The sequence below is a fragment of the Colletotrichum gloeosporioides genome (assembly GCF_011800055.1).
Source record: "Colletotrichum gloeosporioides strain Lc1 chromosome Unknown consensus_32, whole genome shotgun sequence".
NCBI classification, from domain to species: domain Eukaryota; kingdom Fungi; phylum Ascomycota; class Sordariomycetes; order Glomerellales; family Glomerellaceae; genus Colletotrichum; species Colletotrichum gloeosporioides.
Window position 1 is genome coordinate 641,167 of NW_025544677.1, and position 24,546 is coordinate 665,712.

The following is a 24,546-nucleotide window of genomic DNA, read 5'->3' on the forward strand; positions in this document are numbered from 1 at the left end:
CCTTGAGAATGCTAGCACCAGGTTCACGAACCAGCGCAATAGGTGCCATTGCCCATTCAATAGCTCCAAGCAAGCCTGAGCAAGCACTCAGCACGTGGAACCGTGGCGCCGAAGTATGTCGATCAGGGCCGACTCTCTTTCCCCACCCAGAGCTAGATCCATCGCACTGGACCCAGCACTCGGTAGTGATCAATCTGATTAGATAATGGAACGTCTGTGGATCATTCTGAATCTCGGACTACGGAAGCCGTCGAACGTCTTTGATGCCGTACTGATTGGGGTTAAGCGAGTTAGAGTCTGCCGCATCTACTATCTTCTAATTTGGTTGGTCTCTCGACCAGCGGCTGTCCGTGTCTTTGAAGAGTGCGGCCTGACCTCGACTCTAGACTTCAGGTCTAGGAGCTTGTCCATTGGCTTCCTATGTGCGAGGGGCTTGAGGAGACATCATCAACATATGACTTGGTATATGACAACCATAACGAATGCGTCATACAGGGCTGAGAGAATACGGAATGAAAAGATGTCAAAGTCTGGAAATACTGCTTTCGTTAATAGCTACTAAGTGTCACCAGCAACGATGGTAACCTAAGATGAGTTAAGTATCTTTTGGTACGCCTCAGCTATCCCGCCAATGGCATTACTTTGGCCACTTGCTCCTCATTTACTGGCCAATCCTCCTGAACCAGCCCAATGCGTACCCAGCTTGACCGCATCTTCCAGCCACCCGTCATCCCAACTGAGAGGTAGGGGAAGCTGTACATCCTTTGAGCTTCGTTACGCTTAGATACCCACGAGTTGCAACGTTCAAATGGATATGGTTCAAACGGATATGTTTCCCTTGTCTCCATTAGCGTTCTGAAGATTGATTCTGATGCCGTCGTTCTCAACAATGGCGGCTCAGCGGTCTGTCGACATCTCAATCCAGGAAATCGACGATCAGAGATGGTTTATCGGCGACTGACACCTTCTTCCATGCTCATCCAAGCCCACCCCCGCTCTCTAGAGCGACACTTGCGGCTCATTTTGTAGCGTTTCTGACGTATCCAAACCACCCGCGTCTCAGCCCCTCTCAACCACATCCTCGGGGCTAGTACGACTAATTGACAATACCGGCCTTCAGCACCTCCTACACAGCCTGAATGTTGAGAACCCTGACACGCTCCCTGATGGCGATGAGCTTCGTAGCACAACGTAAAATGAGGTCACCCGAGACAATTTCCACACCAGCTAAGAACAGTGGATACGTCAGGCCCGCCTCCGCCGGGTTCCCAGGAGGTATCCATTCAACTAGCACGATGACCTGACGAGCCAGCACCGGAAGCCGGTGCGTGTGGGCTCTTGGCCTACGATATAGAAGGATTAGGGCGGCTAGGACGTTATGCCTCCGCGAGGGTGAGCAGATCAAGATGGGTACCGGCGTCGAGTCTATCTCCTTCGTCATCAGCGTTGGGAGACATATCGAACTGCGGTGTGGAGATCTTCCTCTCTAGGTCCAAAAAGAGAGCGTTTGCGGATGGATCGAAAGATTCAGTCAGATCGTCAATGGGCTTGATAGAACGAATCTTTTGGATGAGGAAGAAGAGTTCTCGCGATAGGCTAAGAAGCGGATGGACCAAGCTAGAGATCCCACCTGATCTTGAAGAAGGCCTTGTGGATTGTAGTTGATTCATTACCTCTGGATCTAGAAGATACTTTGACCAAGGCATTTTGGCATCTCTGAGCCTCGGGGGTGGGGGTAATGAAACCGCCATACATGATGATCCTTCCGACTGTGGCGTAGTTGCGGCTGAAGTTCTCAAGCCCCAACGTTGCGGCGACGAACCTCAAACTCCTTAGGAATCTCGCTCCCATCCACCACCTTCCCATACAACTCCTCAATCTCCTCCTCACTCAGCCCCTTCAGCTCCCAAATCGTCCCATCCTCCGCAACAATCTCATCCGCTGGGCCCAAGCTCCCCTCACACTCACCCTCGCCCTTCAAGCACACCTCCTCCTCCATCCCAATCGCCCGCTTCTTGCTCGTAAACTGGTACCGCGCACCCCAGTAGCCACCTGACATGCAAGTCCACACGACGTTGGACTTGATATGCGTAGTCTTGATGTTGGTGCACTGCTGGTTGTGCGTGCCGTAGTAGGTGATGCGCCAGTTGGTCGGGACACCGCGCCACGCGACCGAGGGGATTTGCCCCGTGCCGGCGCCGGCGTTGATGCAGGTCCCCGGGTTGACGTTGTTCCAGCGGCGGGAGGCGCCGTTGCAGTCGTTCTGGGAGTGGAAGTAGACGTCGATGGCGGAGACAGTAGTAGCGAAGGTGAGGATGAGGTTAGTGAGCTGCATTTTGATGGATAGGGTTTAGGGATATGTTGTATAGTAATAAGTTAAGAGTCTTGTTTAGGATGATAATGTGAACTATTGATAGTATTGGTTGTAGTGATGCGATTGGAGTGTTGATTGTGTTGTTACTGAGGATGATTGGAAACAAGAACTAGATATCCAGCAGGAGAAGCCGTCCTTTTATCTTCTATTCTCGAGGCTTACTCCTCTGAGCTTCTCTCGCTACAGTTAGCACTCTTTGAGATGCTCTTGTGAGCAGCTCGCTCTTGTCGATATTGCTTGGTTCCACAATATGCTGATATAGCGCTCCGCCCCGTGGAAGTGGGGATTGTTTCCCTAGTAGACATCCCATTTTGAGCAACGGTTAGAAGCGTAGCCCACATTTTTCTAGAAGTATTTCACATAAGATTGGCCGTGTCGGACTTACTTGATAATTTCTGGAGTATGGGATTCTCAGCTGAGGTGATGAATTGCGAACTTATGGGTGTTGATCCATGTAGATTAGGTACCTTAATTGAAATTTGGCATCTTAGCGCTGACCAGAAGCTGCGGCGCCCTTCCCAGTGATCGCTTAGACTGAGCTGCAGGCCGAAGTTTCTCACACATCAATATCCCACCGACCGAACTTTCAATCGACTAAAGTTTCAATATACTATACTATTGGTCATACCAGAGTGATAACAAGAAGAGGTTTTATGCCTCCAGTCCAGTTCAAAAGGCCACCAGAACCCGTATCTTGGAGTCGTCAACTTCATCTTGATTCGGGATTCTCGTAGTCATTACAAAGTGCAAGTGTTCTATGGAATCTCAATCCCAGCTTAACCAAGGAGAAGCTTTCTGGTTAAATTTAGGGCACATGTATCAAAAGGTCTGGTGTTCGTCTAATAACACCCACAGAATTTTGATGTCGATTAGGTTCTGCCATCTCACCTCACTACACTCAAAGCAAGCTTCGTCTGAAGTCACCCATGACAGGCCTACGGTGGGCTCACCGCATCTTCCCGAGTCCGAGTAATGTTCCTACGTCAGCAACATCCAGCTGTATTCTATTTCGAAATAGGTCCGAATGCATGTCTTGCTCCATTAGAAATACGAGACATTCGGACTGTTCCCTGCAGGCTAAGCATAAGCGACATGTCGAAGCAAAACATCTGACAACCAGCCATGATCAATCGCGCAGGTGATAGTCTTCTCCTCAACTGCTAAAGTAGAAGAAGACTGAGACCTCATAGAGAGATTTAACAAAAGAACATTGTGCTAAGTGGGATTTTGGAATGTTCTGGAGATTGATAGATGCATTGACAGTTTGATGTCAAGAAGCCCTCCTGCTGTAGAAGGCAAAGTTTACTCGGACTCGTATCACCTAAGCACTAGCCCTGCTGAACCTCGGATCAGCAGTCAGTTACTACCATCAGCCGTGATTCGAGACTGCATCTTGACTATCTGCACGTAAGACGGCTTGCTCGAAGGATCCGAGGTAGGAGGCGGCCCGCTTAACACTATCGGGCGGTGCCTGAATGCTGAATGACGTTTAGGGGAACAGCATCAATCCTTTGTGGGCGATCATGAGCAGTTTAAGAACGAGCCTGTCATTGTATGAGCCCTGCGAAATTGTTAGGTAATTGAAGAACTGAAATCGCGTGTATGGCGTGTTGTTGGAATGCCCAGGGACTTGACGCTGCCGCTTTGAGAAACGTTGCACTCAGAAAGGGATCGGTATAAGAAGACCGGGTTTCGAGTCGAAGAGGAGAACTAACCTCGTTAAATGAACGCAGAACAACAAACGTTGACACCAAGCAGCTCCTACTAGATTAAAGTTTCATTGCCGTTCAGCTTGAATCATTGTCAAATGATTATGAAAATTTTCATCCAAGCCACGGCCATCGTCGCCGCCGTGACGGTGGCCCACGTCCCCGTCAGAAGAGCCGATATTCCTAACGGCTTCCGCCTCTGGGCCAACATGACCTACCCCGACCTCCCGCCGGAGTTCGGTCCCGATGTTCAGGGTCAAGAGCTCAGCTACGTCTCCAAAGCCGATTGCGTGGCCGAAATTGTTCTTGCACCGGCCGGTCAAGGATCCATCTTCCGTACCGATGACGACACGGTTGGCGTTGCCCATCTCGGTGACGAGTCTTCCCCTTTTGCCGGCATGGTCATTACCCCTGGTGGTACCGCGACAGTACCGAGCCCGAACACTGTGGAGCTGAGTTGCTCGGGTGGCACCCATGGGGTTATTGTCACAGCGGATGGCCTGGATTACCCAAAAGAGGCCAGTCCCAACGGCGGATTCATGGCATGCAAGAGGGAGAATGCTGTCGCTCTGAGCTTTTTTCGAGCTGGCCAGAGACCACTTCTAGGCTGCAGTGTTGTCCAGCTTCTTCCCATCTACTAAGGGATTGAGGTGGGCTATCTATCAAACTGCTTTCATAAGGATGCGTGCCGAGTATGCTGAGCAGTATTATGTATTCCGTATTCCGTATGTCCGCAGAGTTTCAATCCTGCTAGATTAAAATCTGCTCTTAATCGCATCATGTCCAAGATTAGTGTGCAGGTGAGCTCCCGTTGCCTACTTCAGCTGAAAAGTCCTGAAAGGATGCCTGGCTCCAGGTTGCGTGACCTTGATGGTAGGTGCCGAATTTGAGGGGCGCCAGGCCTCCGACGAGTGACTCAACCGGGCGGAATCTTAGGCCTTCAAGGTGATGTACTTTGCTGGTGTCCATAGATGTACCAAAGCCTGCTGAACTTTGTAGGAACTTGTGAAAAAAGAATAGGGGGTATAAAAGCTTTTAGTCTTCCCCGCATGTCTTGAGATCCATCGACACCAAATTATTTGCGATTGTTAATCTCATAATGGCTATTTCGGTATCCCAAGCTCCACCACCCATGGACTCTTCACAGACTTTTACTTCTTTCACCTACTTCAGGTCTCTCCCTCCGGAGATTCGGTGTATGGTGTGGATAGAGTTCTACCTAGAGCCGCGAAAATTCGATCTTCATGAGGGAAGTTCTTCGACAGCCGTCGATCGATGGTCTTTTGGGTCATCGAGGGATGGAACTCATACACGCAACCAACGGAATTTTTGGACGTTGCATGTTCACGAATCATCGCGGCGGTGCCACGAGCTGATCGACACGGCCATTAATCATGAGTCAGCGTTCGTAGCTCAACGGATTCGCCCTAAGACTCAGATCAGTGAGTCGTCCAGGAACGACATAGATCTTGACTCTGAAGAGTCAGACGACTGCACCTCTCGGACATACTTCCGGATCAGTTGGTCCGTCGATTATATTGTTCTTTGCCTGAAGAAGGAGTTGTGCGATTGTCCACCGTCGATGCCAACGTGGTTTCGCAAGATCCAAAATTTGGTGTTACTTGGACACGGAGGATATCTTGCTTCGCGGACTTGCATCACATCTGAGAACCAGTGGCTTTTGTCGAGCAGAACGTATCTAACTGATCTGACAAGGATCCTCCGCGCGTCTTCGACTATGGCTGACGGGTTTCCATTCAACGATGCGGCATACTTCCAGACCAAATACATCCTTCGAGAGGCTTCAGGAATATCGGACGGTTGGAGAAACATCACCTGCGAAAAAATGTCCTACTCGAAGGACTTCTCGTTGTCGACAACATCACGGCAACCGGGATGGAATGAGTTTATTGATAAGCTCCGTTTGAGGTCCCGATGGATACGGGAAGATGAGACGTCACTCGAGGAGGTTGATAAAATGTCAGAAGTTGGTGAAGTGGAAGGTTCCAAACAGTTTTTCAAAAGACTACAGTTGGAAGGGTTGTAAGAAAAAGGTGAGTTGAGTTACTTCACGCTACGACATTCGTCCCAAAGCGCTGGAAACCACACAGGTATAGGTACGTCCAAATTTCTTTTCAACAGACCATGTATCTTGGCTGGTCTCTGTAGGTAGGTAGGTAAACAGGCAATTGGAACTTGTTGTCTCAAAACAACAAATGAAACATGACAAGCTTCCATGAACGTGGCTAAAACGACGCACGCCGAGCCCACACAAGCATCTGACATCTGCAATGCCACCCTTGGCTTGCCATGTGGTGTGTTCTCTCTACCAACAGTGCTGAGTCGTGAAGTTGTCGGACCGAGATCGACCGATTGCCGGAGCGCATGTGGACCAACAATGACCTTCTGTGCTAGCTGTTAAAAGCCATGCGGCCCAGCAGCTTTCGCGTTTTCTAGATTTCACCCGTCCTCCTCGTTCCCAGGAAGGGCACTAGTTCCAGCGACCTGAATCCGGGGGACAGGAACCCTACCCCTCCTTCATGTTCATGGGAACAGGATTGTCCTACGCTCTTCATTCCTGGGAACGGGATCCCCCTGTCTGCGCGTCCCTAGGGACGGGGTTAGCTGCCAATTGCGTCCTAGCAGTGAATAAGAACAGACTCAGCAGTAATTAGTCGCGGGTCACATGGCAGTGAGAGCTGCCATTGTTCCAACACGCGGGCCATCCAGGACCGACAACACCCCCGCGATTTACCCCAACTCGGCCCTTTATGAAGTTGGAGTTGCCGGGCCAGTAATGTGCCCGCGCATTAATACGACGCGACGAACCAATCGACGGGCTGCGCCGCTTTCAACCCCCTGACGCCGTCCCCATTGGAGCGCGTCGCCGCACAACAGATTTCTCCACCGAGCTCGTTGTATCAAGACCCGATATCCGGCGCTAGAAAAAGGCGGGTGACACTCTGGGGTTTTGTGGGACGTTTTGGGCATTGCGGGGAGCCGGGGTTAGCGGCGCTGGGGATTTTGGGGTTGCCCAGATTGCGCGTGTGGGATTGACATCCCCGTTGCCTCGTCTGTATTGGCTGGGAAGAAGAGTGGTCTGGGTAAGCGAGGGGACTGGACATGGGCGAGTGAGACAAGACCTTTAATAACAGGTTGCCCATCGCCAGCTCCCTTTCTCCCCTCTCCTCTTCTGCTCTCCCTCCTCAGACCCGGCCAACCAACATCTCCGATCTCCAACATGAGCAACACCGTCGACTCCAAGTCGCCCAGCGGCGATCCCGCCAAGATTGAGGCGTATGCCGACGAGATCAACCATGGCGCCGATCTCGACGAGAAGTCGAAGCCCGCGGACTACAAGGCGGACGCCATTGAGGCCGAGCAGGCGGAGTTCAACATGGGAGTGTTGGAGGCCGTGAAGCTCTACCCTATGGCCTCTTTGTGGGCTTTCATCATGTCCACGACCATTGTAAGCTACCCGACCTTCTATTCACGCATTCGCGTTGGGGAGCTGCGGCTGACAATCACGGATAGATTATGGAGTCCTACTGCGTCTTCCTCATGGGCGCTTTCGTCGCCATGGACGAGTTCAAGCAAACATTCGGTGTCAAAGACAAGGATGGTGAATGGCAGATCGAGGCATCGTGGCAGTCTGCGCTCCAGATGGGCGGTCCTCTTGGTGCCATCATTGGTGTCTGCATCGCCGGTCCCATCACCAGCAAAATCGGATACCGCTGGGCTACAATCACTGGTCTCATGTTCCTGAACGCCTTTATCTTTGTTTTTTACTTCGCCAACTCGCTCGCTGTCATGTTCGTCAGCCAGCTTCTGGAGGGTGTCCCTTGGGGCATTTTCATCGCCAACGCACCTGCGTACTGCAGTGAGATCGTCCCCATGAGACTCAGAGCCCCCGCGACCCAGATGCTGCAGATGTTCTGGGCTATTGGCGCCATTATCGTGGGCGGTGTTTGCTACGTGTACGAGAGCAAGCTCGACCCCAGTGCGTACAGGTTTGTACCTCTTTTACCCTCTTGATTAAATCCGTCTTTGCTGAACAAAACCAACCCAGGGTCCCGATTGCCCTTCAATGGATGTTCCCCACCCCTCTCGCCATCCTCCTCTTCATTGCTCCGGAATCACCTTGGTGGCTGGTCCGTAAGGGACGCCTCGAAGAAGCTGCGAAGTCAGTTCGACGCTTGGGTCGTGCTTCGGGCACCAATGCCGAAGAATCCATTGCCATGATGCGCCGCACGATTGATCTCGAGAAGACCGTCAAGGACCCCAGCTACCTGGAGCTGTTCAAGGGCGTTGACACCTACCGCACCCTCATTGTTTGTGGTGTCTATGCGGCGCAGAACCTTACGGGTAACCTTATTGCCAACCAAGCCGTTTACTTCTTCAGACGTGAGTTACTTTGAATTGCTCTGACGATGAATATTGTATACTGACGTGTGAGCAGAGGCCGGTATCGGCTCCCAACTTGCCTTTGCTCTTGGTCTTATCACTTCCGCTCTGCAAACCATTTTCGTCATGCTTTCCTGGATTCTGACGACATACCTCGGCCGCCGAACTATCTACGTCTGGGGCTCTTTGATTAATGTCGTCTTCCTGATCGCGCTTGGTATTGCCGGATCCGTCGAGCGCTCTGATGCGTCATCTTTGGCGATGGCCTCTCTCGGCCTCATCGTGTCTGTCGGTTTCACACTGGGCCCTGCTCCCGCCTCCTGGGTCATCATTGCGGAGACATCGGCTATTCGCCTTCGTCCATTGACGACCGGTATTGGACGTGCCGCCTACTACGTTGTGAACATTCCTTGCATCTTCCTCTCAACTTACATGCTTAACACGACCGTAAGCTTACTCCCTCCTCCTCCCCAAGTGTAGCAGCGTACTAATGATAAAATAGGGTGTTGACTTGGGCGGCAGATGCGGCTACGTCTGGGGTGCCACCGGTTTTGTCTGTTTCGTCCTCGCGTACTTCTACATCCCTGAGATGAAGGGACGCTCCGTTCGCGAGATCGACATCATGTTCAAGCGCAAGATCCCTGCCCGCCAGTGGAAGAAGACCGTCATCGACATCAATGATGACGAGTAGACGGTCTACAGCTTCCATGCTTGGGTTAGGCTCTCAACCAAAATAATCCACCCGCTTGATTGATGAGTTGCGCATACGGGGTGCCTCCAGCTGGGGATGGAGGAGAAAGATGAGCAAAGAAGAAAGATGGAATTTGTTAGAGCGGTATAGCCATAATACAAACAAGACTCCACGATATGACATAACGTAGATGCACTATAACTACCGAGTATTTGTTGCCCACTGCATCGGCAAAGTGCGCCGTGAAAGAGAGCTTGCACAAGGTATCAATTAAACAGATTTGCATTCGACTTCGTCATCACCCCTAAGACCATTTGACTTATTTCTGGGGCGGAGGCAATACTGGAAAATCTTCGAGGAGTGTGTCGTACTCTTCTAGTATGGGTAGGTACCTAGTACTACTCCCACTTTCGAGGCAGTTGTTGGGAAGGGCGGATGCTTGGGCGCGGCACGTCAGACAACTCACACATACCCCGCCAGCAATCAGAACAAGATTACGCGATTACAAAACAACACTTCAAGAGCTGTTTTGTCATCTTACATCGTGCGACGTGAGCGGCGCGGATAAGTCCATCTCATCTCAAGCTCATAGTGTCCTAGGCTTGCCGGAACCGGACACCAAGTGGGACGGGTATTGACGCAGCAGATACACGCGGGCTAATCATGTTCACCTTATTTCGCTTGTTGATCTCATATCCCCTGATCAAGAGGTCAAGTCTCTGGCTTGCTTTGAGACGGGTCGATGATGGACTTGAAGCACTGGAGCTTTGCACAGTGCCCCTTTCAAAGTGTTTGTTGGAATCCTTCGTTCTCGTTTATCATTCTTCATCGTAAAACACAAAAGCTCTAACCTCGATACTCACTCTCGGTTCTCCCTCTCCTTCGGGAAGCTCAGTGTCCTTGAATGCGCAATGAGGAACTCTCCTGGGAACTCCAGGCTTCTTGCTCGAGTCAACTTGCTTGAAGAAGAGCACATCATCGGTCTGTTGCTTGTCCTTGAAGTACCACTTGTGAGGAGAGTCCGTCGGCGGCCGCACCTCAACTGCCTCCGTATCGTGATCCGGGAAGCGCACGGGCACGAAGACCAGGTCTGAGTCGGGGATGGACCGCGCGTCAGAAACGGCGAACGGATCCCGAGTGATGGGACGAATTGGTCGCCACATCTACCCCCCGTTAGTCCGAGATAGGCAAGCTGGTTTATGATTGGTCTTACGTTGATGATTTGGTAACGCGGCTTCTTGAGAAGGTCTGCGGCTCTGTCGCCAAGCCATCTTTGGGCGACTCCCTCAGCGGCATTGAAAGACTGGTCGACATGGACACCGTACAGCGGCGCCGGGCCCTTGGGACCCTCGTTATCCTTGGGACCGCGGCGGATGATGTGCGTCAAGATGTGCACCTCGGAGGGTTTGGGGCTAGATGTGTGAGCCGAAAGCTTAATACATGCAACAGCGACCTTGACAGGGTCAGGCAAAGGAGTTTGGCTTACAGATTGTCGGTCTCCTGCAGCACTTTCCAGCATAGCTTCTCCATCTCAGGATAGTTCACCCGCTTGATCTCCTCATCGTCATCCCAGTTGGTTACTTGACTTTCGTGCTTTACATAGTGAAAGCCTTGAACATCAAGCGTGAACTCGTCCTCCTTCCCGGTGACGTCGGTGATGGTTGTAGGGATGGCGACCTTGGGCTGGGGCTTTCCAGGAGTCGGACTTATCGTGCCGAGTTAGCCTCAATCAAGTTTCATTTGGCATTTGCTGTCTTACCCTCCAATGATCATGGGCACCAAAGGCACACCAGGGTCATCAAAGTAGTTGATGGTCGTTTGCACTTGTCGTCCCGGCGCCATTTTGCAACAAGGAATGCTTTTCTGAAAAAAAAGACAACGCTGGCAAACAGAACGCGATTTCGCGGGGAAGAGGGCGACCGTTCAGTTATGAAATGGGCGCGCCTTTGATAGGGGCCCATGTGTTATCGGTTGTCTCCATCGCGAGTCAGGGCTTGGCAGCGACTGCACACAACGACATGGCTACCCCGGCTGAACTAAGCTGAACATGTATCGATCTCCATATCAACGCGGGGAGTAATGAGGGGTCCGACTCACTGACCTAAACGCTCAGTCGCGATTTTTGGATGCCCAATCACCTCAGTATGGCTTGGGTTGGGTGAATACTCACGGATTCCCACTCACGATCTACCTGCGTCTCATTCCGATCCAAGTATAAGTCCTAGCTCATCATATCAGGTGGTCAGTGTCAAAAAGCTTGTGTCTCCAGCTTTCATCGAGTGCCGACATTGCATGCTGAGCGGGCCGCTATATGGCAAGTGGATCTAGCTGATTGTGGAAGGCCTTCATGAGTCGCGAGCGCTTCTTCTCGTTACGTGAATGTTTTCTGCTCGTCTTATCTTTCCTCGATCAGCATGCAGTTCATCTGTTTACATGTGAGCCGGCAAGCTGATCCCTGTGAGGTGCCATTGCCTTGGATCTCGCGGTCACCGCTTGTTTTTAGTCCCTGACGATTGATTGGGTCGATTTGATTATCATCAAGCTTCAAGCCCAGCGGATTCTAATCTCGGGGATTCTTCTTACTCAGTAAGCTTCCCCGGTGGGATAGATCACGTTCCCCAGAATCGGAATAACCAGCGGGTTTACGTAAGTCACTGAACTATGTGACATAACCACGTGGAGTTAAAAGGGACAGACTGCAGCCGTTGTAATGGTGACTGGCGGTTCGGGCTTCTCGCTGTAAGAAGCAGTGCGACCTTTTATAAGTGTGTTCAGCGCCGATTGTATTTAGCCACATCGTCGAATGAAAGAATCGCGTCAAGTACCGTTGATCGGCTTCTGAACAACACGTTAGATTTTCACAACCGCATTTGCGCGGATTACCAGGCTCAAAAACATTTCATCAGGCATATCAATGCGGACTAATATCTAAATTCCTCCAAACGATGCAATCTTCGAGAATGAATTGAGTCGCTCTTTTTTGACTTGCAAAGGCTAAAAGGTGACGAAGAGATGAACGAAAGCTGTGCGGAAAGAAGAAGCAAAGCATTTATTGACAGACCACTTAAATACGGCGCTTCTCTTGTAACTCAGTCTTAAATCACCTGTCCTCAATCATCTATATCTGCATATAGCTCCCATACCATGCATAGGCTAGGGCGACTTCCTCCCGCGGGAAGAGACAGACGGTTGGGGCCTTTCCCAGGCCGTTCACCTTGCATTATGTTAGTAGACTGTGAGAATCAATGGAGGTTGGGTAATGAGGCCTCAACTCACAATCTTTGATCAGATGACCAAACTCCTCCTCGCAGATGGAAACGTCCTCTCGGAGCTTTTTCAAGGCTTTATTGAGGTCGGAGCCTTCGCCTTGCGGTTCATTCTGTTTGTGCGACTGAATGCTGACCTTGATGACGAACTCGAAATCTTCTCTCCACACCTGTTGGTCATCTTCGCTGTAAAATATGACGTCCTTGTTGTAGGTGATCCTGCTGTCCTCAGCGAACCACTCGTCGCTCCACTCATTTTCGAACGCGACTTCGCAGAACTTTTCAACAATCTCTTTGGCCCTGTCTTTCTTGAATCTCCCACCTTTCTCATTGCAGGACCCAGTCCACTGAACTGGAGGTGCTGTGGTTGTTTTCGCAGGTGGAGTAGGCGTTGGAGATTTGCTCAGACTCTTGGGAAGACAAGCGCATAGGAAGGGTTTGCTGTCTTTGGTCGGATCTATGCCTGGCATCACAATCAGTGTACATTGCTTGGCTTTGTCTCCTCCGCACTCAGGACAGTCTTGATCCGTTAGGCATCTGAACTTCTCAGGAATTGGTGTCGTTGTTTTCTTGGGAGTGGATGAGGATGTTGTTGACGTTGTCGACGAGGGCTTGCTTGTCACCATCTGGGATGTTGTTTTGATCGATATCACAGACGAAGAAGTGCCGTTCAACAAGGTTGTGCCGAGCCGTGGTACTGTGGTCGTGTTCGATATCATGGTGGAAAGTGCAGTACTGTTCATCGAGGGTGTACTGGACCGTGTTATAGATGTCGCATTTGATGTGACCGAAGAAAACAGAGTGCTGTTGATCGAGAGTGTGCTGGAACGTGGTGTTGATGTTGTGTTCGATTTTATCGTTGAAAGTGAGCTGAAGCTTGTTGAGAGCAGTCTTGTCATCGGGATTGACGTGTTGGCTGGCAAAGTAAATGACCAAGTACCGTTCGGCGACAACCGTGAACTTGACGAAAAAGGTGTCACAGACCCCCCTTGCACACTTCTGGACGTGGTAGTCATTATAGAAGCGTTGGACGAAGGCATGATCGTCGGCATGGAGCAGACTTGTCTCTTTTGAGCCGCTCCCCCCTCAGCTGGCGGGTCTGCGCCTTGCCAGCGTTGACCCTCTTCTGGCAGCCATTCCCCCGTCGAAACCTGTCCATAGACATCCGCAAACACTCTCCACTTCGCTGTAAGACCTTGGCAGGCGGATCTCGAGGGCTGATATTGGAGAATCACCTTGCCTCGATGAACCCTACAGACATCGTCCATTAGGGTCTTGATGACAGGAACAAGAAACCGATCGGACATTGCCACATCGTCAGGGAGACCCATCCACCAATCGTAGTCCGCGAGTGTAAGCGTTGGTCTGGGATAGTCGACGATATCAATCTCGATTTCGCCGTTAAACTTCCTTTGAAGGTCTCTGATAATGAGTTCCACGCTATCCTCAAAGTCGGGGTCTGCAGCGCCCGCTGCGAAGTGTTCATTGTTGAGATCACCTGTTGACGAGCCGTCGGGGTTTCGATATACCGGCTTGCGTCGAGGCGCGAAGATGAAGGCTTTGATGTTCAAATGGTCAACATCTTCGTCTGCCGGGTTGCCAAACATAACACCCACGTCTCCATCCCGCTCATAATCGGTCAGCTGGTCGAGGCCACGTTCGTTGTACTGAAACATTTCTTCGTCTTCTCCAGTACCATGTCGCCACTGGTCTAGAGCTTGTGTCATTTCTTGTTCATCGTACATCGTCCTTTCCCAAAAGTAAGCGGCCCAGGCACCTCGATTGGATACCACAAGAACGACTGTGCAGCCCCAGAGTCCTTCGATGGCGAGAGTCTCGGGCTTGTCTTTGAAAAGCACAAACTTGGTGGATACTGGCAAGTCAAATCCTTCAGGCATTGCCTTAAGAAGTGTGGGCCTGAATGCTCCTGGTTCTGCTGGGAAGGGATTTTGCGACGCCAAGCGTGCTTGTCGGATTTGCGCTGGCATCCATTGGCGGTAGCCACTGTGAGAATCGTGAATGTCTTGCCAGAAGCCGTAGGCTGTATCCCCACGCTTCGCAAGTGGCCGAGGAACACTTTGCTGCGTGGGTTCATCGGAAGACTCTTGCGGCGGCTCTTGTGGTGGTATCAAGTGCAACGGCTGGCAACTACCGCAGGAATCTGGCCCGCATGTAGGTAGAGCCCTTGCGCTGGAGGTCTGCGTGGTTGCGACCGTGGTTGTGACTACTGAGTTGGCGACGCTACAACCTGTGACGGTGGTGTATGCGCTGCTCAAGCATGTTGTCGTAACTGTCGTTTGGGTGGCATTTCCAACAGCCACGGCTGGGATAAACAAGTCAGTGAATGTTCTTGTTTTGATACAAGAAATCTCTCCGAACTTACCTTTAGATACGGAACAAAACACTGTCTGATGCGTGGCAGTGACAGTGACGGAACATGAGGAGGTAGTCTGGCTAGGACGTGGGCAGACCTTCCTGCGGGCAAGGCCCGGTTGGTCGGGATCCAAATCCATTTCGTCAGCAGCCCTTCCGCCTCTCCATACCTGACCATCTTCCGGAACCCACTGGGATTCACCCTGTTGCCTCATGGTATCTGAGAAGATACGCCATTCAGCCCTTCCATTACATGACTCTGCTGGTTTGTACTGAACAATCGTTTTTCCGCGGGCCTTTTCACAGTTAACATCCTTCAGTATGTTGACTGTATCCTGAAGTGTCAAGTGATTCTGCTGGTATCCCTTCCAATCTGACCAGAGAAGCATCGGTGCAGGATAGTCAAGAGTTGTAACCCAATGTGTAAGCCTGTTCTGGAACACACTGTTCAAGTCTTGTCTGATCCAGTCGACGTGGAGCGGGTATAATACCTGCATATTGAAGTGATTGGGATTTTGAAGAAAGCGATCTGTCCGTGGAGTACCGTCGTCGTTGTAATAACTATATCTCGGGCGTGGCGTAATGATGAAGGCCTGTATGTTGAGGCTCGCAATGTTTTCGTCATCATTGTTCTCGTCGCCGAAAATCACCCCATGGTCTCCAGCCCCTGGGTCGTTCATAAGGTTTTCGATACCGTACTCATTCCACTCTCGCATTGGATCACCCTCACCAGACCCGAGACGATGGTCAGCGAGCGCGGACCTGAAATCATTCAGGTTGTTTCTTCCCATTAAAGCCTCCGAAAAGTAGCTTACCCAAGCACCTCTGTTAGAGACAACAACCACTGCCGTACAGCCCCAAAGTCCCTCAATGGCTAATGTCTCCACATTGTCTTTGAAAGATACCCATTGAGTTGAGACTTTGAAATTGTGGACTGGGTCCATATGGGAGGGCGGAACTCTCAAAAGCTTAGGTTTGTAGCCGCCAGGGCCTGGGTTAGGGTCCGTCGCGGCGTTGCGAGCTTCCCTGATCTGCTCTGGCATAAACTCGTCGTAACCAAGTTGGTAGTCCTCAGGGCCACGCCATTCGCCATTGGCAGGATCGCCTCGTTTCTGGAGCGGTAGAGGTGGTTGACTAGTGGAGGTTGGGTTGCTGGTAGATGTCGCACTTGGCGCCGGACAGTTCTCACCGCAAACATCTGGGCCGCATGTCGGGTATGGCTTTTCGCTGCCAGTCCTTGTCGTGGTTACTGTGGTGACCGAGTTGAGCACGCTGCAGCCCGTAACCTCGGTCTGGATACTGCTGAGACACGTAGTAACGGCAGTTGCCTTTGCGTTCTCGCCTCCACGAATGTCTGGGAGATTAAAATGCATCAGAAAACTATTCCAACAGACTGAAATTTTGGGGAAACCAAAGCGATGACTGACCTTGGGTCACAGAGCAATACACTGTCCGGTGGGTCGCAGTGACGGTGTCTGTGCAAGAAGAGCTCGATGTTGAAGACGACGCTGAGGATTCTGAGGATGACTTGTCTTCGTCATCATCATCATCGTCGTCATCGTCGTCGTCATCGTCGTTGCTGTCGTCTCCCCCTTTGTCTCCGCCGCCGTCTTCTCCCCCTTTCTTGCCATCGTCACTAGGGCAATTTCCGATCTCGAACCACAAAATCTTGATACAGAACTCAGGCAGCTTGAACTCTATGCTGATCTTGGGAGGAAATCCTCCAGGAAAGCACCCGAGACATATGAATGGGATTAAGATGAAATCGTTGTCGTCATCACCACCTCCGCCGCCTTCTTTCGTCTTTTTCTCTTTCTTGACAATGACTGCGAAGCATTAGGCAATGAAACATGCATCGGCCAAAGGGCGGCTTCATCTCACCTGGCACAATCGTTGCTTCGGTGCTACCTGGTAGCGTTGTGGTAATAATAATCGGCGTTGTAACGGTGAGGTCGGAAAGAGTCAGAAAGGACGCTCCAGGGGGTGTTGTGGTGATTGTAGATTCAGCTTTATCTGTCCAATACGCCGAGGATGAAGTTGTAGTGGGAGGGTTGACCCAAGGAACGGTCCACTTGCTTCCAGGCACTTTGGTATTCGAGGGTTGAACCAGAGAGGAAGCGGTGTTGTTTTGAGTGGCGGTCGGAGATGATGGAGGCGTTTGACTGGCAAGAGGTATCGAGAAGGTGTGAATCAGACTACTTGTCGTCAATATTCGACTGGAGGCCGAGTCTTTTGAGGTCAATGTTCTGCTGATGTCGACGCTGGAACTTCCGATTGAGGTGATCTTCGTCGAGGCAGCTGATGTCCGATTACCTCTTGAGTGATTCTCAACGGGTTTCGACGACAAGGGAGTCTGGGAAGTTGATGGATCTGTGCTGTTGCTCCAGATAGGCCCTTTGGAAATGCTGGTTGGAGACGAAGTGGCAGAGGAAATGCCGTTTGTCGAATGCAGTGTTTCATTTCGCCGCGCGGTCTCAGCTGTGGCGGAGATCGTCGTACCTGGAGGTTGAGATATCTGCTAACTCGTCAGAAATTTCCAGAAGCCACCGCCCTCTCAGTCACTTACTTGGGTGATATTCTGGCTAGGGAACCCCTCTGACGAGTTACAGAAGCCTAACCCATCCTGACAAGTCGGGTGCGGGGCCGGGCTTGACGAGTTACTGAAATGACCAAAGGTGTGACTTTGAGCGTTGTCTTGGAAAGCCTCTGCGACATATAGAAGCCACACAAATAGAACAGAAAGATGGGTGAACATGGTTTCCCAAAGTGATCAATGATGCCGAATGCGGCGATGGCTAGGTAGTCAGAGGTGACAGCACTGAAAATAGGGAAGCTTAAGGCTGGGTGAATGATAGCTGATATACTAATTGCAACAAATATCTCTCCGAACTGTTTTGTGCACATGTTCGAGGGATAGTGTGCCTTCCCTTAACGTATACTCACACTGCATGTCGTGAAGTTTTGGCGATGCACGTCGCCATGTAACCTTGCAGCGGTGTGAGGAGGTTTGACTGAGTGCGCCAAATGCTGTACGTGCCTTGTTTTGAGTCTGAGATATTTCTTGACTACTTCTTGACTATCAAGTCTTAGTTCCTTCAGCTCAGAAGCCACCTGTAGATTTCTTTCTGCCCTGCATGTGTTCTGCTCGTACAAACTCGCTTATGATGAATGGTAATGAGAGAATCTTGTCCGAGTGGTGTTATGACGGATTACCTTACAGTGTGATTATGCAGCCAGGGGATGCTGGAGTCCATGGATCTGGAAGTGGAGTGTGCGCTCGACAGACAACAAACAACTGTGAGCTATGTGAGATGATGGTGAGCTCCATTCGTCGTGCCCAAACACCCCTTGCGGCCAGAAAGCCCGGTTTGCCTAAATTAAGCCGCGAAGCTTCCGCGAGGTCTGATGTAGGCCCAGCATACCTGAGCATGCGGACAGCAAAGATGGTCCCGTCACAACTTGACAATGAGCTTATGCATGATTCCAGTCCCAAAAGATGGACTGGACTAAACTTGTAATTCTCAATATCGATCAGTAGATTCCACTCAGATCTGAGTAGGAAACTTGGTGGTTTCAATCTCCTCAGGATACCTCAGACCAGCGGAATCCCGAACTTCGTCCATAATTTCCATAACCAAGATGCTTTCATCAAGCCCTAAGAAGCTTCCTTCTTTTCTTCCTTCGATTAGAGCCCTTCCGGCATCATCAGCTTCCCAAAAGAGACCGTGACCTTCGCCCTCCGGGTGAGGCGTTAAGCCATACCCGTTGTACCATCCGCTGCCAACTCCTGGTCCCGGTTGCGGCCATTGCTTGTCTTCTACCGTGCCATCTTTCAGAACAAGTCTTGTGCGAGTGGGTCTGTAGGCAGGAGGAAACACTTGGACTTCTCCCTTGGGACCTTGAATTCGAATGTTGGGCACGATCGCATCGTTTGCGTCTGCTACAGCGTCGTTAGACAACCCCAAGGACCCTGAGGCAACTGCATGTGCCGTGCCACCGTTCTCTTGGCTCCGAGGAAACTCCAGAAGAATAGTCGTCATTGCGTCAACACCTGTGGGCGCATACTTGGCAACGGCACCCTTGACGATGGGCCGTTGTCTAAAATCGGCCGCCTGCGTGTGGTACAGCGTCTGGAAAGCCCAAGTCAAACTGTAGATCCCTCCGTCGAGAAGGATTCCACCGGCAAGACGAGGGTTGACCATGATGTGATCATCATCATCGAATAGCCCTGCGTATGGTAGGCTGTGTTCGGCCAAGACGCGTTCAACTGGTCCAAGTCGGCCCGAAGTGATCAACTCGCGAACGTAAATGGACAAAGGGAAGTACCGCGTCCACATCCCTTCCATCAGGAGGAGGTTCTTCTCCTTGGCCTTTGCGGCCAAAGCTCGAGCTTGCTTGGCGTTGACTGTGAACGCCTTCTCACAGAGGACGTTCTTTCCGGCCTCCAAACACATCATGGCGTTCTGGTAGTGGTGCGAATGGGGCGTCGCGATGTAGATCACATCGACCCTGGGATCCTGAGCGAGCTCTGAATAAGACGAGTAGGCGATTGCGTGCTCTGGCGCACCACATTCTCTTAGAAATGATTCCGCCCTCGATTTTGACGACGAAGATGCGGCAGCAACCACTTCATGGCGAATGTCCTTAACATTGCGTGTGGCGGGGTCGACCGAGAGATCCTTTCCGCTGTCGGAGATTAGCATGCTATCCATCATCTAGTGTACTGGATATGGCTTACAATGCTTTTGCGATGCCTCCAGTAGCAATGATGCCCCAGCGAATGATCTTTGGCTCAGGCATTGTCGAGTTCTGGAGTAAGGCTATTTCACTTGCAAAAGGTGGTTAGAAAGTCGAAACTTGATTTCGTTCAGCCGAGCGTGAAATTTATAGAGGCTAGTTAAACTTTGGTCACGACACCCACCATCCCAACATGACTTTGACAGTTAGGTCGGCCGATTAGCGGATATGGAAAGGCGTAGGGCGTGCTGATGATATGCAGGTAATAGGGCGCAAGGCGATGTATGCCAACGACGAAACCACGCCCTAGGAGCATGCTGACTGACATAGGCTAACTAAGCTCGGTATAACAAGTACCCATATGTGCCGAAACGGTTCAGTGATATTGCAGTGGTATTGACTTGCTTGTAATGCGTCTCCCGGCCGGCAAAAGTTGAAGTCGGGAACTTCGAAGATAAAACAAAAACCAATGGGCCCTAACCAGGGATCGAACCTGGGACCTCTCCCAGAATGGAGGAGTCTTGGAGACAACCCTAAGGGAGAATCATACCGCTAGACCATCAGGGCTTGTTGCTCTATAAAGTGCATCGTGAGATGTGGTGGATGCGTCGTTGCGGCTGCATTTTCGTTTATATAGAATGGGATGTTGAATGCGCATTTGTGGAGTTGAAGCGGGTCACGATAGGGTTGAGTTGCATGTTTGAGCTTGGACGGGCCGAGTTGCTAGGTGGGGGACAACAGTAGTGGATCGACAGAGAAACAGCACATGAAGACATTAGCGAGTGCCTGTGGCTCGCAAATCTCCAACCTATTGGATGCAGCAGTCTTCACTTTGATGAAGACCAATGTGAAGACTGAACGCCAGTCACTGGTTTACGGGTTGATCCTGGGACGGCGGCTTGACGGTTAGCAATGGAAGGCAAAGGAACGGGATTTAATGGCAGTGGACATAGATAAGGCAGCCAGGCTGTGCCGCCAATGCCATGTCCATTTGTAAAAGATGAACACGTTGCGTTATATTTCAGCCAACATGATTGGTACCAATTCATGCACAGTCAGATGATGGAAACGGTGGAGTCGGGCAGCACGTGTCTGATCAAGATGGGCGGATGGCAGGCCATTGACGTTGGATTTCCGACAACTTTTTCAATCCCCCGAACCTGGAGGGAACATCTCTGATCCCCGAGACGATCAAGCCATCAGAAAATTTCTCCCAATATGGAGGCCATAGGCATTGCTGCTAGCTTTATCGCTATTGGCCAAGCGTTGCTCGCCGGCCGCCATGTGGTGAATTTGCTTCAGGAAATCCCAAAAATCGGCAACGAGCTAGCATCGCTCAATAACGAGGTATATCCAAAGACCATTTTCCCGTGTGTCTGAGTGTAACCGTACTCTTTGGCAACACTGAGACTAATGCGGAATGCGTGTCATGCAGATTGAAAGTCTTCGAGCTGCTTTAGAGGCAGCCAACCCGCAAGGAATGCAATTCCATGACAACGAGACGGAAGGTCCAGATCTCCGGCTAGCCAGAGGTCAAATCACCGACATCTCGAATATGCTTGAGACTATCCGCCTAAAATGCATCAAGGTTGGGAAAAACGGCAAAATCAAGCCTAGGATGGCGAGATTGTTTTTGGTGCAAAACGAGCTGCAGGCGTGCCGCAGCAAGGCTCGTGACGCCAGAGAAGCCCTCAATCTTGCGCTAACCATCCTAAGTTTGAAAACAGTGTAAGTATACCTGGTTCCATCAATTCATGGGCTTGCTCCCGGACGGGCTAACACCTTTCAACCAAAGACAAACATTGCACATTGAAAATGTTGCTATAAGAACCGCTGGCTACCACGATTCGGAATCTTCTGTGGACCCTGAAATTAAAGGTTATAACACCTTGGCTAGCGGTTTTGCTTTTGGGAGCGGGTTCAGCAATGAAGAAAATCACACCAATCCCGCACAAGAAAGAGAAACAGAAGTCAGACTACTCTCTTTAATGTCTTCAGATGAACGATCATCAGACGATAAGACATTAGTTGGAATGGACATGGTCATTTGGAAAGCCAGACTCTCAGGTGCTGGCAAGTGCCCCCGACAATGTCGATGCCGCTGCCACAGCTCTCGGCCTTCGACAGTCAGATATCCTGGTTGGATCGGAACTCTCATCGGGTCTCTGTCTGTCACATATGACAAGCGCCTACTACTTAGAGGTAATAATGAGTGTACTGAGCTCAATTGCAAGAGTAACAGACGGTCTTCAGCAACGTTGGGATTCCAACTACCCACGTGGCTTTGCGCCCAATTTGTCTCTTACCAGGTTTACATGGACAGCTTTCGCGAATTACGTTATTCTTTGCGATCAGTCAGAGTGGTGCCTACAAACTATAGCACAATATTGGCCATAGAGATGCATCGCAGAGAGGCAGTCAAGGGTTCTATGCTAGCCTATGGTCATCTTTTCACAGACGACCGCATCCATCTAGGACGAGACGTCATGACGGTGAGTACTTGTGCCGAGATTGACATGGTTGATATTGTTCCATGAAATCACACGGCTAACTCAAGATTCCTCTTTAAGATTGCAATGAATTGGGCAACGCCAGATACACTGGAATTCCTGATTGAACTTTGGGCTGAGCATTTGCGCAAGGACACCTATCATCCGTGAGAGTCCATTATCGCGTAACTTGACCCGTCCAGCTAACGTCTATTTTCTCGGCGCTTCAGAAATTGGTTCTTTTCCGCCAACCGTGCACTTAGGAGACACGACTTTTCAGCCCAAAAGACAACGGCCCTTCGCCTTATAGCCTCATTCGGAGAGGACATCGTTGATGCCCCACAAACCGAGCTTCACAAAGCTGTTGACCTGGACGAACCTGCAACAAATAATCATGACTTTCAAAGAATTGTCACCAAATACCCCTGGACCATTGATCAATGGAATCACGAAGGCCTTGCACCTTTGGCTCTGGCAGCCCAAAATGGCAACCTTCACGCCGTGAGAGAGCTTGTTCGTCTAGGCTGTAACATTGATCAACCAGACTATAGAGGAGTTACTCCACTGATGGAGGCTTCTGCGAACGGACATGTCGACGTTGTACAGTTTTTACTAGATGCTGGCTGTTCGGTCAACGTTACTTCGGGGTCTGGAAATACGGCACTATTTTTCGCTGCGGATCAACTGATCGAAACAGCGCAAGACCCAGGGACTATTATGCAGATGTTACTTTCTGCAGGGGCCTCAGTCAAGATATCAAACCTTCGGGGAAACACCCCTTTGCACATGATGGGGCTTTCTGGTTCTGAAAAGCTATCTCGGCGAGCAGCAATGACCAAAATACGTCTACTTTTGGAAGCCGGGGCCGACATCAACGCCATGAGCCATGGAAAATCACGACCGTTGGAACGCGCTATCTCGTACGACCAGCCGGAGTTGATGAAGTGCCTCATTGAAGCTGGCGCTCAAGTTACGGAACTGAGTGGGAAACAAAACCTGCTACACTTAGCAGCAAAGGAGGCCCGGCTTGAAACACTACAGCACTTGGCTGACATGCAACTTCCATTTCTGAACGTAAGTCAGGAAGATGAGTGGGGGAACACGCCGTGGGATGATTTTGTACGGGTTCTACACAGCCCAGAACGGGATTTGAGTGCTTCTCGAAGGCCTACCTCTCCAGAGCAAGATGCATTTGTTACATTATACAAGAAGCTTCAAGTTCAAAGCCTGTCACTCGACATCAGCAGACTGCAGCGCATCCACCAGCATCTCGAAGGCACAACTTACCATGGAGCTTTGATGGTATTACAGTCACTGATTAGTGAAAAGAGGGACTGGAAGCAATGGGAATCGCTGCGGACATACGAAACCATTAGACTTCAAGTTCAGGAGCAGATGGTGGATGCAGCGCTCGAGTCTGTTGACGAGAACATTGAGGTATTGCAAGAGAAGATTGATGCGTCACCATGGGATCAAGTGTCATATTGGGACCCTTCAAAAGCAACAATTTCATATGGACATGAGGGCGACACCGAATCGGAATAACGAGGCCAAGGACGACGCAGAATGCGAATCAACTGAACCTGCGAACGGGACAGCCTAACCTACAAGCGACAACGGCCGAGGCTACAGGGAGTAGGATGACTGAAGCAGCGACAAGCTGACGGAGCTATAAAGACGTAGTACTTGAGCCAATACTTCCTATATCTGTTGCAGGACAGCGGGATCCTGCGTCTTCCTACTTCTTCCCTTTCACATCTCGTAGTGTACCTTTAGCAACATGCATGATATGATATATCTCCAGACGTTCAGGAACGCCTTGAGCTTCTTCTCTTTTTGTTCGGGTGTTACTCAAACGCTTTCACACACTTGTCTATGAATTACCAAATGAGTGACGACATTTTGTTCTTATCCTACCATAAGAACTCTTCAGCATCAAAGAACTCAGCCTCGAACCTGTTCTGGCGGGCATTTGATGCCACCTAAACGCACAACTCCTTGTGTTGAATATGTACACTCAGCAGGTAGTACCTCTGTCTTGATATTTGTGATTCTACATGACGTGTGCACGCCTCGAAGAGAAGCAGCGTCGTTTGGACTAAGAGATCTTCAAACTTAGGCTAATAATGCTTTTTAGCAGGAGCATGAGCAACTTACTTAACTAGTCTTTCAGGCGGCCTGGCTGACGCGCGCTTAATCAGGCTCAGCTATGACGGCAATCGACAAGTCCGCTCGGTGTTCTAGACTTTGCTTCATTCTCGCTCAGCAAGGATGGCGGGTCAAGACGATCATTGGGCCACGGTGTGAGAGTTGCAACCTTCGTTATTAAGAAACCTTCGGCGCGTCAACCACGCCCGACAGCATTCTCATTTGTGGGGAATGCTTTGAATTTACTAGGAAATACTGAGGTCTATAGTTCTCGAGATGTACGATGCTTTAGGAGTTCCAAACCCGACCCGATAAAGGAAACGCTCATGATGATGCCCACTTTCACTACGGGCTT

At 50.6% G+C, this 24,546-nt stretch overlaps 7 protein-coding genes and 1 pseudogene across 8 annotated transcripts; 4 read left to right on the forward strand and 4 right to left on the reverse strand.

The window, feature by feature from the left end:
• Positions 1–1,795: 1,795 nt before the first annotated feature.
• On the reverse strand, positions 1,796–2,335 carry GCG54_00007237 (uncharacterized protein; the record flags this gene model as incomplete). Its single annotated transcript, XM_045407222.1, has 1 exon — positions 1,796–2,335. One exon carries the CDS (start codon positions 2,333–2,335, stop codon positions 1,796–1,798), a length of 540 nt encoding a protein of 179 aa, XP_045266143.1.
• A 1,852-nt stretch (positions 2,336–4,187) lies between these two features.
• On the forward strand, positions 4,188–4,724 carry GCG54_00007238 (uncharacterized protein; the record flags this gene model as incomplete). Its single annotated transcript, XM_045407223.1, has 1 exon — positions 4,188–4,724. One exon carries the CDS (start codon positions 4,188–4,190, stop codon positions 4,722–4,724), a length of 537 nt encoding a protein of 178 aa, XP_045266144.1.
• Positions 4,725–7,324: 2,600 nt separating this feature from the next.
• On the forward strand, positions 7,325–9,178 carry GCG54_00007239 (Alpha-glucosides permease MPH2; the record flags this gene model as incomplete). Its single annotated transcript, XM_045407224.1, has 5 exons — positions 7,325–7,552; positions 7,618–8,093; positions 8,153–8,487; positions 8,543–8,934; positions 8,990–9,178. 5 exons carry the CDS (start codon positions 7,325–7,327, stop codon positions 9,176–9,178), a joined length of 1,620 nt encoding a protein of 539 aa, XP_045266145.1.
• Positions 9,179–9,996: 818 nt separating this feature from the next.
• On the reverse strand, positions 9,997–11,020 carry GCG54_00007240 (uncharacterized protein; the record flags this gene model as incomplete). Its single annotated transcript, XM_045407225.1, has 4 exons — positions 9,997–10,341; positions 10,392–10,590; positions 10,665–10,883; positions 10,938–11,020. The coding sequence occupies 4 exons, from the start codon at positions 11,018–11,020 to the stop codon at positions 9,997–9,999; spliced, it is 846 nt and encodes a 281-aa protein (XP_045266146.1).
• A 1,970-nt stretch (positions 11,021–12,990) lies between these two features.
• Positions 12,991–17,572, reverse strand: GCG54_00007241 (uncharacterized protein; the record flags this gene model as incomplete). The annotated part of the gene is made up of 6 exons (XM_045407226.1): positions 12,991–13,443; positions 13,506–16,171; positions 16,245–16,292; positions 16,455–16,643; positions 16,699–17,101; positions 17,384–17,572. The coding sequence occupies 6 exons, from the start codon at positions 17,570–17,572 to the stop codon at positions 12,991–12,993; spliced, it is 3,948 nt and encodes a 1,315-aa protein (XP_045266147.1).
• A 790-nt stretch (positions 17,573–18,362) lies between these two features.
• On the reverse strand, positions 18,363–19,749 carry GCG54_00007242 (D-xylose 1-dehydrogenase (NADP(+)); the record flags this gene model as incomplete). The annotated part of the gene is made up of 3 exons (XM_045407227.1): positions 18,363–19,503; positions 19,556–19,645; positions 19,739–19,749. 3 exons carry the CDS (start codon positions 19,747–19,749, stop codon positions 18,363–18,365), a joined length of 1,242 nt encoding a protein of 413 aa, XP_045266148.1.
• A 1,023-nt stretch (positions 19,750–20,772) lies between these two features.
• On the forward strand, positions 20,773–21,333 carry GCG54_00007243 (annotated as a pseudogene). The gene is made up of 2 exons: positions 20,773–20,901; positions 20,990–21,333. Coding segments are annotated over exons 1-2 (473 nt in total).
• A 620-nt stretch (positions 21,334–21,953) lies between these two features.
• On the forward strand, positions 21,954–23,588 carry GCG54_00007244 (uncharacterized protein; the record flags this gene model as incomplete). The annotated part of the gene is made up of 3 exons (XM_045407228.1): positions 21,954–22,046; positions 22,125–22,210; positions 22,274–23,588. The coding sequence occupies 3 exons, from the start codon at positions 21,954–21,956 to the stop codon at positions 23,586–23,588; spliced, it is 1,494 nt and encodes a 497-aa protein (XP_045266149.1).
• Positions 23,589–24,546: the final 958 nt, after the last annotated feature.